The sequence below is a fragment of the Coregonus clupeaformis genome, unplaced genomic scaffold (genome assembly GCF_020615455.1).
Source record: "Coregonus clupeaformis isolate EN_2021a unplaced genomic scaffold, ASM2061545v1 scaf0060, whole genome shotgun sequence".
Lineage (NCBI taxonomy): Eukaryota > Metazoa > Chordata > Actinopteri > Salmoniformes > Salmonidae > Coregonus > Coregonus clupeaformis.
This window is the reverse complement of record NW_025533515.1, coordinates 628,950-648,580: the sequence shown is the minus strand read 5'-3', so window position 1 is coordinate 648,580 and position 19,631 is coordinate 628,950. Positions and strand designations below refer to the sequence as shown.

The 19,631-nt window shown below is 48.4% G+C and overlaps 1 protein-coding gene across 2 annotated transcripts in view; it reads right to left on the bottom strand.

The window, feature by feature from the left end:
* dnaaf9 (dynein axonemal assembly factor 9) overlaps positions 1-19,631 on the bottom strand; it is a 207,122-nt gene that overhangs the window by 12,269 nt on the left and 175,222 nt on the right. For both annotated transcript variants that reach the window (XM_045212884.1, XM_045212886.1), the window contains exons 25-27: positions 14,641-14,729; positions 14,255-14,389; positions 5,167-5,292 (exon numbers count right to left, since the gene is read on the bottom strand). In XM_045212884.1, the coding sequence (XP_045068819.1) occupies positions 5,167-5,292; positions 14,255-14,389; positions 14,641-14,729 (350 nt within the window). The remainder of the gene's footprint in view (positions 1-5,166; positions 5,293-14,254; positions 14,390-14,640; positions 14,730-19,631) is intronic.

Here is a 19,631-nt window from a genome sequence, read left to right as displayed (position 1 = left end):
AAAGGCCGTGAGTCTCCTCATTGCCCCCAGCAAAATCAGTCTACATGTATGCTGTTGTTTCCATGTGTATTCCGGTAACACTTTACTTGACACAGTCATAACCATGTCATATCATAACACTGTCATAACCATGTCATATCATAACACAGTCATAACCATGTCATATCATAACACTGTCATAACCATGTCATATCATAACACTGTCATAACCATGTCATATCATAACACTGTCGTAACCATGTCATATCATAACACTGTCATAACCATGTCATATCATAACACAGTCATAACCATGTCATATCATAACACTGTCATAACCATGTCATATCATAAGACAGTCATAACCATGTCATATATCATAACACTGTCATCACCCATATATTTACACCTGTTGTGACATACACTATATACACAAAAGTATGTGGACACCCCTTCAATTTAGTGGATTCGGATATTTCAGCCACACCCATTGCTGACAGGTGTATAAAATCAAGCACACAGCCATGCAATCTCCATAGACAAACATTGGCAGTAGAATGGCCTTACTGAAGAGCTCAGTGACTTTCAACGAGGCACCGTCATAGGATGTCACCTTTCCAAAAAGTCAGTTCGTCAACTTTCTGCCCTGCTAGAGCTGCCCCGGTCAACTGTAAGGGCTGTTATTGTGAAGTGGAAACGTCTAGGAGCAACAACGGCTCAGCCGCGAACTGGTAGACCACACAAGCTCACAGAACGGGACCGCCGAGTACTGAAGCACGTAGCGCGTAAAAATAGTCTGTCCTCGGTTGCAACACTCACTACCGAGTTCCAAACTGCCTCTGGAAGCAAAACAAGAACTGTTGGTCGGGAGCTTCATGAAATGGGTTTCCATGGCCGAGCAGCGGCTGGAGTGGTGTAAAGCTCGCCGCCATTGGACTCTGGAGCAGTGAAAACGCGTTCTCTGGAGTGATGAATCACGCTTCACCATCTGGCAGTCTGGCGGACTAATCTGGGTTTGGCGGATGCCAGGAGAACGCTACCTGCCCGAATGCATAGTGCCAACTGTAAAGTTTGATGGAGGAGGAATAATGGTCTGGGGCTGTTTTTCATGGTTCGGGCCCCTTAGCTCCGGTGAAGGGAAATCTTACAGCATACAATGACATTCTAGATGATTATGTGCTTCCAACATTGTGGCAACAGTTTGGGGAAGGCCCTTTCCTGTTTCAGCATGACAATGCCCCCATGCACAAAGCGAGGTCCATATAGAAATGGTTTGTCGAGATCGGTGTGGAAGAACTTGACTGGCCTGCACAGAGCCCTGACCTCAACCCCATCGAACACCTTTAGGAGGAATTGGAACGTCCACTGTGAGCCAGGTCTAATCGCCCAACATAAGTGCAAGACCTCACTAATGCTCTTGTGGCTGAATGGAAGCAAGTCCCCACAGCAATGTTCCAACATCTAGTGGAAAGCCTTCCCAGAAGAGTGGAGGCTGTTATAGCAGCAAAGGGGGGACCAACTCCATATTAATGCCAATGATTTTGGAATGAGATGTTCGACGAGCAGGTGTCCACATACCTTTGGCCATGTAGTGTATTGCGTTATTTTATGGCTGGTTATGACACCTACATAACACCACTAAACCTACCACACAGGGCAGACCATTCCATTACACCATAGCCTACTTGTCAACATGATGTTTACTTCATATTTTTTTATTGACCATATTAAAATGATCATTATAATCGCTCACACATTGATGTCAGACATGCACCGACCCCGATGCTCTGTTGCTGATGACTGGGATGAATGCAGGAGCAGATTTCAGGAGCAGGACAAGACACCCTCTTTCTGACTGATGACTGACATAAAGGCCTGTAGGTGATAGACCTATCAGGCTCATATGATTAAGATGGTCATAATGCTTCTTGACAGTGTCATAGTGTCATATGGGATTCACACTCTTATGTAGGTGTCATAACCAGCCGTAAAATGAGGCAATATATGTCACAGCAGGTGTCATGACAGTGTTATGACCCTATTGTAACAGGTTATGACGCTTGGTGTAAAGTGAAGTATTAACTGTATTTCACACTATGTTGAGGTAAAAATCAGAGTATAACGCCTGTATGGACGTCAACACCAACTCATGTTCATGTCATCGTCACCAATCAACAGCATTACAGTTAAAAACTACTGGCTACCATCAATTATTTGACAAGTGACTGTTATCGATATATAACATATCTTCTAAGAGTTTAATTCGGGAGATGGTAACTCATTAAACAACTTCTTCCGTGGTGCCCCAAATTCCTAATGAGTTAATTGTTAACTGATTAATTTAATCAAGTGACAATTTAACATAGTTAGGTGATTCGATAAATAACAGTCATACATTAAAGTAAGTCACATCACGACCGTGTGTACAGCCTGCGCCAAAAAACAAAGCAGAGCTAGCTCATGCCTTTCAAGCAACTTTTTTAAAATCATCATTAGTCGCAACATGCAGCCTTACAATGTATTAAAAATCAAAACATGTGGAACAACTAAAATGACATGAATAACTCTAAATTAAGCATATAGGAGGACCTGTTTCTTTGTTAAACGCTCAACACAGAATAGCCGCATGTGCGCACTCCCTCAAATCACTTGGAGAAAATATCCTTTCTATTTTATTCAGCTTTGTTCAATTCTATTCTTCATACTATAAAATAATGCCATGGAATTCTAAGCTAATCTAGTCTGCTAAATGAACTAGTGTAGACCACAGCCATTTGGCATAGCCAGATCAGGACCTAACATAAGGACAACTCAGAGGATGCTATTCTGTTCTTCTGAAATAGACTACATTTTCTTCATATCATGTTTCTTTAGACCTGTCTAAAATAAATAATGGATTTATTGTGAAGGTGTAGGCTATATTACATGGATTTATTAGACTTTTTAAAATGTAGATGTTCCAAAGGTCAGTATCAGTGGCTTGTAGGCTGTGTGTGGAAGCCAGGAGATGCTAAATGTGTTTGTTAATTAAAGGTCAATTACCGTGAGACCGGCAGTTATTTGCTTGACAATCACCGGCTGACGAAGTTTCGTGACCACCACAGCCCTAGGTGTGACCAGTGAAAGGTGTCGTGACCGCCACAGCCCTAGGTGTGACCAGTGAAAGGTGTCGTGACCGCCACAGCTCTAGGTGTGACCAGTGAAAGGTGTCGTGACCACCACAGCCCTAGGTGTGACCAGTGAAAGGTGTCGTGACCGCCACAGCCCTAGGTGTGACCACCACAGCCCTAGGTGTGACCTCCACAGCCCTAGGTGTGACCAGTGAAAGGTGTCGTGACCACCACAGCCCTAGGTGTGACCACCACAGCTCTAGGTGTGACCACCACAGCCCTAGGTGTGACCAGTGAAAGGTGTCGTGACCACCACAGCTCTAGGTGTGACCAGTGAAAGGTGTCGTGACCGCCACAGCCCTAGGTGTGACCACCACAGCTCTAGGTGTGACCACCACAGCCCTAGGTGTGACCACCACAGCCCTAGGTGTGACCACCACAGCCCTAGGTGTGACCACCACAGCTCTAGGTGTGACCAGTGAAAGGTGTCGTGACCGCCACAGCCCTAGGTGTGACCACCACAGCTCTAGGTGTGACCACCACAGCCCTAGGTGTGACCAGTGAAAGGTGTCGTGACCACCACAGCCCTAGGTGTGACCAGTGAAAGGTGTCGTGACCACCACAGCTCTAGGTGTGACCAGTGAAAGGTGTCGTGACCACCACAGCTCTAGGTGTGACCAGTGAAAGGTGTCGTGACCACCACAGCTCTAGGTGTGACCAGTGAAAGGTGTCGTGACCGCCACAGCTCTAGGTGTGACCAGTGAAAGGTGTCGTGACCGCCACAGCTCTAGGTGTGACCAGTGAAAGGTGTCGTGACCACCACAGCCCTAGGTGTGACCACCACAGCTCTAGGTGTGACCACCACAGCCCTAGGTGTGACCACCACAGCTCTAGGTGTGACCAGTGAAAGGTGTGCTGACCACCACAGCTCTAGGTGTGACCAGTGAAAGGTGTGCTGACCGCCACAGCCCTAGGTGTGACCACCACAGCCCTAGGTGTGACCAGTGAAAGGTGTTGTGACCACCATAGCCCTAGGTGTGACCAGTGAAAGGTGTGCTGACCACCACAGCTCTAGGTGTGACCAGTGAAAGGTGTGCTGACCACCACAGCCCTAGGTGTGACCAGTGAAAGGTGTCGTGACCGCCACAGCCCTAGGTGTGACCACCACAGCCCTAGGTGTGACCTCCACAGCCCTAGGTGTGACCAGTGAAAGGTGTCGTGACCACCACAGCCCTAGGTGTGACCACCACAGCTCTAGGTGTGACCACCACAGCCCTAGGTGTGACCAGTGAAAGGTGTCGTGACCGCCACAGCCCTAGGTGTGACCACCACAGCTCTAGGTGTGACCACCACAGCTCTAGGTGTGACCAGTGAAAGGTGTCGTGACCGCCACAGCTCTAGGTGTGACCAGTGAAAGGTGTTGTGACCACCACAGCCCTAGGTGTGACCAGTGAAAGGTGTCGTGACCACCACAGCCCTAGGTGTGACCACCACAGCTCTAGGTGTGACCACCACAGCCCTAGGTGTGACCAGTGAAAGGTGTCGTGACCACCACCGCCCTAGGTGTGACCACCACAGCTCTAGGTGTGACCACCACAGCCCTAGGTGTGACCAGTGAAAGGTGTCGTGACCGCCACAGCCCTAGGTGTGACCACCACAGCTCTAGGTGTGACCACCACAGCTCTAGGTGTGACCAGTGAAAGGTGTCGTGACCGCCACAGCCCTAGGTGTGACCACCACAGCTCTAGGTGTGACCACCACAGCTCTAGGTGTGACCAGTGAAAGGTGTCGTGACCGCCACAGCCCTAGGTGTGACCAGTGAAAGGTGTCGTGACCACCACAGCCCTAGGTGTGACCAGTGAAAGGTGTGCTGACCGCCACAGCCCTAGGTGTGACCAGTGAAAGGTGTGCTGACCACCACAGCTCTAGGTGTGACCAGTGAAAGGTGTGCTGACCACCACAGCTCTAGGTGTGACCAGTGAAAGGTGTGCTGACCGCCACAGCCCTAGGTGTGACCACCACAGCCCTAGGTGTGACCACCACAGCCCTAGGTGTGACCAGTGAAAGGTGTGCTGACCTGTGTTCCATGTATGAGCTGAGAGGGTTCACGCAGGCTGTGACCGCCCCGATGGTGAAACAGGCCTGGACCACAGCGTCTGGATGGGACAGCACCGCCTGGACCACGTCTAACACATCTGTACATCTAGAGACAGAGAGATAGTCAGGGTTAAGCCGGGTGTATACAGATAGAGACAGAGAGATAGTCAGGGTTAAGCCGGGTGTATACAGATAGAGACAGAGAGATAGTCAGGGTTAAGCCGGGTGTATACAGATAGAGACAGAGAGATAGTCAGGGTTAAGCCGGGTGTATACAGATAGAGACAGAGAGATAGTCAGGGTTAAGCCGGGTGTATACAGATAGAGACAGAGAGATAGTCAGGGGTTAAGCCGGGTGTATACAGATAGAGACAGAGAGATAGTCAGGGTTAAGCCGGGTGTATACAGATAGAGACAGAGACATAGTCAGGGTTAAGCCGGGTGTATACAGATAGAGACAGAGAGATAGTCAGGGTTAAGCCGGGTGTATACAGATAGAGACAGAGAGATAGTCAGGGTTAAGCCGGGTGTATACAGATAGAGACAGAGACATAGTCAGGGTTAAGCCGGGTGTATACAGATAGAGACAGAGAGATAGTCAGGGTTAAGCCGGGTGTATACAGATAGAGACAGAGAGATAGTCAGGGTTAAGCCGGGTGTATACAGATAGAGACAGAGACATAGTCAGGGTTAAGCCGGGTGTATACTACCACGTTTAATACATCTACACAGACTTAAACAGTGGGACAGCACCGCCTGGACCACGTTTAATACATCTACACAGACTTAAACAGTGGGACAGCACCGCCTGGACCACGTTTAATACATCTACACAGACTTAAACAGTGGGACAGCACCGCCTGGACCACGTTTAATACATCTACACAGACTTAAACAGTGGGACAGCACCGCCTGGACTACGTTTAATACATCTACACAGACTTAAACAGTGGGACAGCACCGCCTGGACTACGTTTAATACATCTACACAGACTTAAACAGTGGGACAGCACCGCCTGGACCACGTTTAATACATCTACACAGACTTAAACAGTGGGACAGCACCGCCTGGACTACGTTTAATACATCTACACAGACTTAAACAGTGGGACAGCACCGCGTGGACCACGTTTAATACATCAACACAGACTTAAACAGTGGGACAGCACCGCCTGGACTACGTTTAATACATCTACACAGACTTAAACAGTGGGACAGCACCGCGTGGACCACGTTTAATACATCTACACAGACTTAAACAGTGGGACAGCACCGCCTGGACTACGTTTAATACATCTACACAGACTTAAACAGTGGGACAGCACCGCCTGGACTACGTTTAATACATCTACACAGACTTAAACAGTGGGACAGCACCGCCTGGACCACGTTTAATACATCTACACAGACTTAAACAGTGGGACAGCACCGCCTGGACCACGTTTAATACATCTACACAGACTTAAACAGTGGGACAGCACCGCCTGGACCACGTTTAATACATCTACACAGACTTAAACAGTGGGACAGCACCGCCTGGACTACGTTTAATACATCTACACAGACTTAAACAGTGGGACAGCACCGCCTGGACCACGTTTAATACATCTACACAGACTTAAACAGTGGGACAGCACCGCCTGGACTACGTTTAATACATCTACACAGACTTAAACAGTGGGACAGCACCGCCTGGACCACGTTTAATACATCTACACAGACTTAAACAGTGGGACAGCACCGCCTGGACCACGTTTAATACATCTACACAGACTTAAACAGTGGGACAGCACCGCCTGGACTACGTTTAATACATCTACACAGACTTAAACAGTGGGACAGCACCGCCTGGACTACGTTTAATACATCTACACAGACTTAAACAGTGGGACAGCACCGCCTGGACTACGTTTAATACATCTACACAGACTTAAACAGTGGGACAGCACCGCCTGGACTACGTTTAATACATCTACACAGACTTAAACAGTGGGACAGCACCGCCTGGACTACGTTTAATACATCTACACAGACTTAAACAGTGGGACAGCACCGCCTGGACTACGTTTAATACATCTACACAGACTTAAACAGTGGGACAGCACCGCCTGGACTACGTTTAATACATCTACACAGACTTAAACAGTGGGACAGCACCGCCTGGACCACATTTAATACATCTACACAGACTTAAACAGTGGGACAGCACCGCCTGGACTACGTTTAATACATCTACACAGACTTAAACAGTGGGACAGCACCGCCTGGACCACGTTTAATACATCTACACAGACTTAAACAGTGGGACAGCACCGCCTGGACCACGTTTAATACATCTACACAGACTTAAACAGTGGGACAGCACCGCCTGGACTACGTTTAATACATCTACACAGACTTAAACAGTGGGACAGCACCGCCTGGACCACGTTTAATACATCTACACAGACTTAAACAGTGGGACAGCACCGCCTGGACTACGTTTAATACATCTACACAGACTTAAACAGTGGGACAGCACCGCCTGGACTACGTTTAATACATCTACACAGACTTAAACAGTGGGACAGCACCGCCTGGACTACGTTTAATACATCTACACAGACTTAAACAGTGGGACAGCACCGCCTGGACTACGTTTAATACATCTACACAGACTTAAACAGTGGGACAGCACCGCCTGGACTACGTTTAATACATCTACACAGACTTAAACAGTGGGACAGCACCGCCTGGACTACGTTTAATACATCTACACAGACTTAAACAGTGGGACAGCACCGCCTGGACCACGTTTAATACATCTACACAGACTTAAACAGTGGGACAGCACCGCCTGGACTACGTTTAATACATCTACACAGACTTAAACAGTGGGACAGCACCGCCTGGACTACGTTTAATACATCTACACAGACTTAAACAGTGGGACAGCACCGCCTGGACCACGTTTAATACATCTACACAGACTTAAACAGTGGGACAGCACCGCCTGGACTACGTTTAATACATCTACACAGACTTAAACAGTGGGACAGCACCGCCTGGACTACGTTTAATACATCTACACAGACTTAAACAGTGGGACAGCACCGCCTGGACTACGTTTAATACATCTACACAGACTTAAACAGTGGGACAGCACCGCCTGGACCACGTTTAATACATCTACACAGACTTAAACAGTGGGACAGCACCGCCTGGACTACGTTTAATACATCTACACAGACTTAAACAGTGGGACAGCACCGCCTGGACCACGTTTAATACATCTACACAGACTTAAACAGTGGGACAGCACCGCCTGGACTACGTTTAATACATCTACACAGACTTAAACAGTGGGACAGCACCGCCTGGACCACGTTTAATACATCTACACAGACTTAAACAGTGGGACAGCACCGCCTGGACTACGTTTAATACATCTACACAGACTTAAACAGTGGGACAGCACCGCCTGGACTACGTTTAATACATCTACACAGACTTAAACAGTGGGACAGCACCGCGTGGACCACATTTAATACATCTACACAGACTTAAACAGTGGGACAGCACCGCCTGGACTACGTTTAATACATCTACACAGACTTAAACAGTGGGACAGCACCGCCTGGACCACGTTTAATACATCTACACAGACTTAAACAGTGGGACAGCACCGCCTGGACCACGTTTAATACATCTACACAGACTTAAACAGTGGGACAGCACCGCCTGGACCACGTTTAATACATCTACACAGACTTAAACAGTGGGACAGCACCGCCTGGACCACATTTAATACATCTACACAGACTTAAACAGTGGGACAGCACCGCCTGGACTACGTTTAATACATCTACACAGACTTAAACAGTGGGACAGCACCGCCTGGACTACGTTTAATACATCTACACAGACTTAAACAGTGGGACAGCACCGCCTGGACTACGTTTAATACATCTACACAGACTTAAACAGTGGGACAGCACCGCCTGGACTACGTTTAATACATCTACACAGACTTAAACAGTGGGACAGCACCGCCTGGACCACGTTTAATACATCTACACAGACTTAAACAGTGGGACAGCACCGCCTGGACTACGTTTAATACATCTACACAGACTTAAACAGTGGGACAGCACCGCCTGGACCACGTTTAATACATCTACACAGACTTAAACAGTGGGACAGCACCGCCTGGACTACGTTTAATACATCTACACAGACTTAAACAGTGGGACAGCACCGCCTGGACCACGTTTAATACATCTACACAGACTTAAACAGTGGGACAGCACCGCCTGGACCACGTTTAATACATCTACACAGACTTAAACAGTGGGACAGCACCGCCTGGACCACGTTTAATACATCTACACAGACTTAAACAGTGGGACAGCACCGCGTGGACCACGTTTAATACATCTACACAGACTTAAACAGTGGGACAGCACCGCCTGGACTACGTTTAATACATCTACACAGACTTAAACAGTGGGACAGCACCGCCTGGACTACGTTTAATACATCTACACAGACTTAAACAGTGGGACAGCACCGCCTGGACTACGTTTAATACATCTACACAGACTTAAACAGTGGGACAGCACCGCCTGGACCACGTTTAATACATCTACACAGACTTAAACAGTGGGACAGCACCGCCTGGACTACGTTTAATACATCTACACAGACTTAAACAGTGGGACAGCACCGCCTGGACCACGTTTAATACATCTACACAGACTTAAACAGTGGGACAGCACCGCCTGGACCACGTTTAATACATCTACACAGACTTAAACAGTGGGACAGCACCGCCTGGACTACGTTTAATACATCTACACAGACTTAAACAGTGGGACAGCACCGCCTGGACTACGTTTAATACATCTACACAGACTTAAACAGTGGGACAGCACCGCGTGGACCACGTTTAATACATCTACACAGACTTAAACAGTGGGACAGCACCGCCTGGACCACGTTTAATACATCTACACAGACTTAAACAGTGGGACAGCACCGCCTGGACCACGTTTAATACATCTACACAGACTTAAACAGTGGGACAGCACCGCCTGGACTACGTTTAATACATCTACACAGACTTAAACAGTGGGACAGCACCGCCTGGACCACGTTTAATACATCTACACAGACTTAAACAGTGGGACAGCACCGCCTGGACCACGTTTAATACATCTACACAGACTTAAACAGTGGGACAGCACCGCCTGGACCACGTTTAATACATCTACACAGACTTAAACAGTGGGACAGCACCGCCTGGACCACGTTTAATACATCTACACAGACTTAAACAGTGGGACAGCACCGCCTGGACTACGTTTAATACATCTACACAGACTTAAACAGTGGGACAGCACCGCCTGGACCACGTTTAATACATCTACACAGACTTAAACAGTGGGACAGCACCGCCTGGACTACGTTTAATACATCTACACAGACTTAAACAGTGGGACAGCACCGCCTGGACTACGTTTAATACATCTACACAGACTTAAACAGTAGGACAGCACCGCCTGGACCACGTTTAATACATCTACACAGACTTAAACAGTGGGACAGCACCGCCTGGACTACGTTTAATACATCTACACAGACTTAAACAGTGGGACAGCACCGCCTGGACCACGTTTAATACATCTACACAGACTTAAACAGTGGGACAGCACCGCCTGGACCACGTTTAATACATCTACACAGACTTAAACAGTGGGACAGCACCGCCTGGACCACGTTTAATACATCTACACAGACTTAAACAGTGGGACAGCACCGCCTGGACTACGTTTAACACATCTACACAGACTTAAACAGTGGGACAGCACCGCCTGGACCACATTTAATACATCTACACAGACTTAAACAGTGGGACAGCACCGCCTGGACTACGTTTAATACATCTACACAGACTTAAACAGTGGGACAGCACCGCCTGGACCACGTTTAATACATCTACACAGACTTAAACAGTGGGACAGCACCGCCTGGACTCACGTTTAATACATCTACACAGACTTAAACAGTGGGACAGCACCGCCTGGACTACGTTTAATACATCTACACAGACTTAAACAGTGGGACAGCACCGCCTGGACTACGTTTAATACATCTACACAGACTTAAACAGTGGGACAGCACCGCGTGGACTACGTTTAATACATCTACACAGACTTAAACAGTAGGACAGCACCGCCTGGACCACGTTTAATACATCTACACAGACTTAAACAGTGGGACAGCACCGCCTGGACTACGTTTAATACATCTACACAGACTTAAACAGTGGGACAGCACCGCCTGGACTACGTTTAATACATCTACACAGACTTAAACAGTGGGACAGCACCGCGTGGACCACGTTTAATACATCTACACAGACTTAAACAGTGGGACAGCACCGCCTGGACCACGTTTAATCACATCTACACAGACTTAAACAGTGGGACAGCACCGCCTGGACCACGTTTAATACATCTACACAGACTTAAACAGTGGGACAGCACCGCCTGGACTACGTTTAATACATCTACACAGACTTAAACAGTGGGACAGCACCGCCTGGACTACGTTTAATACATCTACACAGACTTAAACAGTGGGACAGCACCGCCTGGACCACGTTTAATACATCTACACAGACTTAAACAGTGGGACAGCACCGCCTGGACTACGTTTAATACATCTACACAGACTTAAACAGTGGGACAGCACCGCCTGGACTACGTTTAATACATCTACACAGACTTAAACAGTGGGACAGCACCGCCTGGACTACGTTTAATACATCTACACAGACTTAAACAGTGGGACAGCACCGCCTGGACTACGTTTAATACATCTACACAGACTTAAACAGTGGGACAGCACCGCCTGGACTACGTTTAATACATCTACACAGACTTAAACAGTGGGACAGCACCGCCTGGACCACGTTTAATACATCTACACAGACTTAAACAGTGGGACAGCACCGCCTGGACCACGTTTAATACATCTACACAGACTTAAACAGTGGGACAGCACCGCCTGGACCACGTTTAATACATCTACACAGACTTAAACAGTGGGACAGCACCGCCTGGACCACGTTTAATACATCTACACAGACTTAAACAGTGGGACAGCACCGCCTGGACTACGTTTAATACATCTACACAGACTTAAACAGTGGGACAGCACCGCCTGGACTACGTTTAATACATCTACACAGACTTAAACAGTGGGACAGCACCGCCTGGACTACGTTTAATACATCTACACAGACTTAAACAGTGGGACAGCACCGCCTGGACCACGTTTAATACATCTACACAGACTTAAACAGTGGGACAGCACCGCCTGGACTACGTTTAATACATCTACACAGACTTAAACAGTGGGACAGCACCGCCTGGACCACGTTTAATACATCTACACAGACTTAAACAGTGGGACAGCACCGCCTGGACCACGTTTAATACATCTACACAGACTTAAACAGTGGGACAGCACCGCCTGGACCACGTTTAATACATCTACACAGACTTAAACAGTGGGACAGCACCGCCTGGACTACGTTTAATACATCTACACAGACTTAAACAGTGGGACAGCACCGCCTGGACTACGTTTAATACATCTACACAGACTTAAACAGTGGGACAGCACCGCCTGGACTACGTTTAATACATCTACACAGACTTAAACAGTGGGACAGCACCGCCTGGACCACGTTTAATACATCTACACAGACTTAAACAGTGGGACAGCACCGCCTGGACTACGTTTAATACATCTACACAGACTTAAACAGTGGGACAGCACCGCCTGGACTACGTTTAATACATCTACACAGACTTAAACAGTGGGACAGCACCGCCTGGACCACGTTTAATACATCTACACAGACTTAAACAGTGGGACAGCACCGCCTGGACTACGTTTAATACATCTACACAGACTTAAACAGTGGGACAGCACCGCCTGGACTACGTTTAATACATCTACACAGACTTAAACAGTGGGACAGCACCGCCTGGACTACGTTTAATACATCTACACAGACTTAAACAGTGGGACAGCACCGCCTGGACCACGTTTAATACATCTACACAGACTTAAACAGTGGGACAGCACCGCCTGGACTACGTTTAATACATCTACACAGACTTAAACAGTGGACAGCACCGCCTGGACTACGTTTAATACATCTACACAGACTTAAACAGTGGGACAGCACCGCCTGGACTACGTTTAATACATCTACACAGACTTAAACAGTGGGACAGCACCGCCTGGACTACGTTTAATACATCTACACAGACTTAAACAGTGGGACAGCACCGCCTGGACCACGTTTAATACATCTACACAGACTTAAACAGTGGGACAGCACCGCCTGGACTACGTTTAATACATCTACACAGACTTAAACAGTGGGACAGCACCGCCTGGACCACGTTTAATACATCTACACAGACTTAAACAGTGGGACAGCACCGCCTGGACCACGTTTAATACATCTACACAGACTTAAACAGTGGGACAGCACCGCCTGGACTACGTTTAATACATCTACACAGACTTAAACAGTGGGACAGCACCGCCTGGACCACGTTTAATACATCTACACAGACTTAAACAGTGGGACAGCACCGCCTGGACTACGTTTAATACATCTACACAGACTTAAACAGTGGGACAGCACCGCCTGGACCACGTTTAATACATCTACACAGACTTAAACAGTGGGACAGCACCGCCTGGACCACGTTTAATACATCTACACAGACTTAAACAGTGGGACAGCACCGCCTGGACCACGTTTAATACATCTACACAGACTTAAACAGTGGGACAGCACCGCCTGGACCACGTTTAATACATCTACACAGACTTAAACAGTGGGACAGCACCGCCTGGACTACGTTTAATACATCTACACAGACTTAAACAGTGACACCAGCAGCTGATGGAGGGTCTGTCTGGCTGGTTGACTTGTCTTTTGTAAGCTACATGGGACATTATGATCTCAGACACCGGTACACAGCTTAATGTGGACATACCCAGGAGTGAGCAGCAGTAGTCGGGGTTTCCCTCCAGGTGCTCTCTGTGTCTCCAGGAAGCAGGACAGGTAGCGCTGCAGGTGGGAGGTGGAGACACCATCACTGCTGTCTGGACCTGGCTGGTATACCACCCACCTACACATCAACACACACAGGAGAAACACTAGTTAGACACCATCACTGCTGTCTGGACCTGATCAGTAGACAACCCGCCTGGTTGAATATACACACACACAGTTAGAAACACCACAGTGGGTCAGGGTCATAGTTCAAACACCACAGTCAGATACATACTGTACAGTGGGTCAGGGTCATAGTTCAAACACCACAGTCAGACACATACTGTACAGTGGGTCAGGGTCATAGTTCCTATTGACTTGTCTCACCTTCCTCCTTCTCTATTCAGCTGGACCAGGAAGTTAGCCAGTCTGTTCTTGTGGCTGCCTGGTAGTCCAGAGATGATGGTTATAACCACCTGTTATCATACAGACACACAGGTACATCAGACTCCTGGACAATGAACACACTGGGAAGTAGTGGGAGCTGCGAAGAATAGTCATCTAAGTTAGTTACCCTGTCAGTCTGTCCTGTGAGAGGGTTAGTTACCCTGTCAGTCTGTCCTGTGACAGGGTTAGTTACCCTGTCAGTCTGTCCTGTGACAGGGTTAGTTACCTTGTCAGTCTGTCCTGTGAGAGGGTTAGTTACCTTGTCAGTCTGTCCTGTGACAGGGTTAGTTACCCTGTCAGTCTGTCCTGTGACAGGGTTAGTTACCCTGTCAGTCTGTCCTGTGACAGGGTTAGTTACCCTGTCAGTCTGTCCTGTGACAGGGTTAGTTACCCTGTCAGTCTGTCCTGTGACAGGGTTAGTTACCCTGTCAGTCTGTCCTGTGACAGGGTTAGTTACCCTGTCAGTCTGTCCTGTGAGAGGGTTAGTTACCTTGTCAGTGTGTCCTGTGACAGGGTTAGTTACCCTGTCAGTCTGTCCTGTGACAGGGTTAGTTACCCTGTCAGTCTGTCCTGTGAGAGGGTTAGTTACCCTTGTCAGTCTGTCCTGTAATTCCGTGTCCTTTTACCCTGTCAGTCTGTCCTGTGACAGGGTTAGTTACCCTGTCAGTCTGTCCTGTGACAGGGTTAGTTACCCTGTCAGTCTGTCCTGTGACAGGGTTAGTTACCTTGTCAGTCTGTCCTGTGAGAGGGTTAGTTACCCTGTCAGTCTGTCCTGTGACAGGGTTAGTTACCCTGTCAGTCTGTCCTGTGACAGGGTTAGTTACCTTGTCAGTGTGTCCTGTGAGAGGGTTAGTTACCCTGTCAGTCTGTCCTGTGACAGGGTTAGTTACCCTGTCAGTCTGTCCTGTGAGAGGGTTAGTTACCCTGTCAGTCTGTCCTGTGACAGGGTTAGTTACCCTGTCAGTCTGTCCTGTGACAGGGTTAGTTACCCTGTCAGTCTGTCCTGTGACAGGGTTAGTTACCTTGTCAGTCTGTCCTGTGAGAGGGTTAGTTACCCTGTCAGTCTGTCCTGTGACAGGGTTAGTTACCCTGTCAGTCTGTCCTGTGACAGGGTTAGTTACCTTGTCAGTCTGTCCTGTGAGAGGGTTAGTTACCCTGTCAGTCTGTCCTGTGACAGGGTTAGTTACCCTGTCAGTCTGTCCTGTGACAGGGTTAGTTACCCTGTCAGTCTGTCCTGTGACAGGGTTAGTTACCTTGTCAGTGTGTCCTGTGAGAGGGTTAGTTACCCTGTCAGTCTGTCCTGTGACAGGGTTAGTTACCCTGTCAGTCTGTCCTGTGAGAGGGTTAGTTACCCTGTCAGTCTGTCCTGTGACAGGGGTTAGTTACCCTGTCAGTCTGTCCTGTGACAGGGTTAGTTACCCTGTCAGTCTGTCCTGTGACAGGGTTAGTTACCCTGTCAGTCTGTCCTGTGACAGGGTTAGTTACCCTGTCAGTCTGTCCTGTGACAGGGTTAGTTACCTTGTCAGTCTGTCCTGTGAGAGGGTTAGTTACCCTGTCAGTCTGTCCTGTGACAGGGTTAGTTACCCTGTCAGTCTGTCCTGTGACAGGGTTAGTTACCTTGTCAGTCTGTCCTGTGAGAGGGTTAGTTACCCTGTCAGTCTGTCCTGTGACAGGGTTAGTTACCCTGTCAGTCTGTCCTGTGACAGGGTTAGTTACCCTGTCAGTCTGTCCTGTGACAGGGTTAGTTACCTTGTCAGTCTGTCCTGTGAGAGGGTTAGTTACCCTGTCAGTCTGTCCTGTGACAGGGTTAGTTACCCTGTCAGTCTGTCCTGTGACAGGGTTAGTTACCCTGTCAGTCTGTCCTGTGACAGGGTTAGTTACCTTGTCAGTGTGTCCTGTGAGAGGGTTAGTTACCCTGTCAGTCTGTCCTGTGACAGGGTTAGTTACCCTGTCAGTCTGTCCTGTGAGAGGGTTAGTTACCCTGTCAGTCTGTCCTGTGACAGGGTTAGTTACCCTGTCAGTCTGTCCTGTGACAGGGTTAGTTACCCTGTCAGTCTGTCCTGTGACAGGGTTAGTTACCTTGTCAGTCTGTCCTGTGAGAGGGTTAGTTACCCTGTCAGTCTGTCCTGTGACAGGGTTAGTTACCCTGTCAGTCTGTCCTGTGACAGGGTTAGTTACCTTGTCAGTCTGTCCTGTGAGAGGGTTAGTTACCCTGTCAGTCTGTCCTGTGACAGGGTTAGTTACCCTGTCAGTCTGTCCTGTGACAGGGTTAGTTACCCTGTCAGTCTGTCCTGTGACAGGGTTAGTTACCTTGTCAGTGTGTCCTGTGAGAGGGTTAGTTACCCTGTCAGTCTGTCCTGTGACAGGGTTAGTTACCCTGTCAGTCTGTCCTGTGAGAGGGTTAGTTACCCTGTCAGTCTGTCCTGTGACAGGGTTAGTTACCCTGTCAGTCTGTCCTGTGACAGGGTTAGTTACCCTGTCAGTCTGTCCTGTGACAGGGTTAGTTACCTTGTCAGTCTGTCCTGTGAGAGGGTTAGTTACCCTGTCAGTCTGTCCTGTGACAGGGTTAGTTACCCTGTCAGTCTGTCCTGTGACAGGGTTAGTTACCTTGTCAGTCTGTCCTGTGAGAGGGTTAGTTACCCTGTCAGTCTGTCCTGTGACAGGGTTAGTTACCCTGTCAGTCTGTCCTGTGACAGGGTTAGTTACCCTGTCAGTCTGTCCTGTGACAGGGTTAGTTACCTTGTCAGTCTGTCCTGTGAGAGGGTTAGTTACCCTGTCAGTCTGTCCTGTGACAGGGTTAGTTACCCTGTCAGTCTGTCCTGTGAGAGGGTTAGTTACCTTGTCAGTGTGTCCTGTGAGAGGGTTAGTTACCCTGTCAGTCTGTCCTGTGACAGGGTTAGTTACCCTGTCAGTCTGTCCTGTGACAGGGTTAGTTACCTTGTCAGTCTGTCCTGTGAGAGGGTTAGTTACCCTGTCAGTCTGTCCTGTGACAGGGTTAGTTACCCTGTCAGTCTGTCCTGTGACAGGGTTAGTTACCTTGTCAGTCTGTCCTGTGAGAGGGTTAGTTACCCTGTCAGTCTGTCCTGTGACAGGGTTAGTTACCCTGTCAGTCTGTCCTGTGACAGGGTTAGTTACCCTGTCAGTCTGTCCTGTGACAGGGTTAGTTACCCTGTCAGTCTGTCCTGTGACAGGGTTAGTTACCCTGTCAGTCTGTCCTGTGACAGGGTTAGTTACCCTGTCAGTCTGTCCTGTGACAGGGTTAGTTACCCTGTCAGTCTGTCCTGTGACAGGGTTAGTTACCTTGTCAGTCTGTCCTGTGAGAGGGTTAGTTACCTTGTCAGTCTGTCCTGCCAGAGGGTTAGTTACCTTGTCAGTCTGTCCTGTGAGAGGGTTAGTTACCTTATCAGTCTGTCCTGCCAGAGGGTTAGTTACCTTGTCAGTCTGTCCTGTGACAGGGTTAGTTACCTTGTCAGTCTGTCCTGTGACATGGTTAGTTACCTTGTCAGTCTGTCCTGTGAGAGGGTTAGTTACCCTGTCAGTCTGTCCTGTGAGAGGGTTAGTTACCCTGTCAGTCTGTCCTGTGAGAGGGTTAGTTACCTTGTCAGTCTGTCCTGTGACAGGGTTAGTTACCCTGTCAGTCTGTCCTGTGAGAGGGTTAGTTACCTTGTCAGTCTGTCCTGTGAGAGGGTTAGTTACCCTGTCAGTCTGTGCTGTGAGAGGGTTAGTTACCTTGTCAGTCTGTCCTGTGACAGGGTTAGTTACCCTGTCAGTCTGTCCTGTGACAGGGTTAGTTACCCTGTCAGTCTGTCCTGTGAGAGGGTTAGTTACCTTGTCAGTCTGTCCTGTGACAGGGTTAGTTACCCTGTCAGTCTGTCCTGTGAGAGGGTTAGTTACCCTGTCAGTCTGTCCTGTGAGAGGGTTAGTTACCTTGTCAGTCTGTCCTGTGAGAGGGTTAGTTACCCTGTCAGTCTGTCCTGCCAGAGGGTTAGTTACCTTGTCAGTCTGTCCTGCCAGAGGGTTAGTTACCTTGTCAGTCTGTCCTGTGAGAGGGTTAGTTACCTTGTCAGTCTGTCCTGTGAGAGGGTTAGTTACCCTGTCAGTCTGTCCTGTGAGAGGGTTAGTTACCTTGTCAGTCTGTCCTGCCAGAGGGTTAGTTACCTTGTCAGTCTGTCCTGTGAGAGGGTTAGTTACCTTGTCAGTCTGTCCTGTGAGAGGGTTAGTTACCTTGTCAGTCTGTCCTGTGAGAGGATTAGTTACCCTGTCAGTCTGTCCTGTGAGAGGGTTAGTTACCTTGTCAGTCTGTCCTGCCAGAGGGTTAGTTACCTTGTCAGTCTGTCCTGCCAGAGGGTTAGTTACCTTGTCAGTCTGTCCTGTGAGTGGGTTAGTTACCTTGTCAGTGTGTCCTGTGAGAGGGTTAGTTACCTTGTCAGTCTGTCCTGTGAGAGGGTTAGTTACCTTGTCAGTCTGTCCTGTGAGAGGGTTAGTTACCCTGTCAGTCTGTCCTGTGAGAGGGTTAGTTACCTTGTCAGTGTGTCCTGCCAGAGGGTTAGTTACCTTGTCAGTGTGTCCTGCCAGAGGGTTAGTTACCTTGTCAGTCTGTCCTGTGAGAGGGTTAGTTACCTTGTCAGTCTGTCCTGTGAGAGGGTTAGTTACCTTGTCAGTCTGTCCTGTGAGAGGGTTAGTTACCTTGTCAGTCTGTCCTGTGAGAGGGTTAGTTACCTTGTCAGTCTGTCCTGTGAGAGGGTTAGTTACCTTGTCAGTCTGTCCTGCCAGAGGGTTAGTGACCTTGTCAGTCTGTCCTGCCAGAGGGTTAGTTACCTTGTCAGTCTGTCCTGCCAGAGGGTTAGTTACCTTGTCAGTCTGTCCTGTGAGAGGGTTAGTTACCTTGTCAGTCTGTCCTGCCAGAGGGTTAGTTACCTTATCAGTCTGTC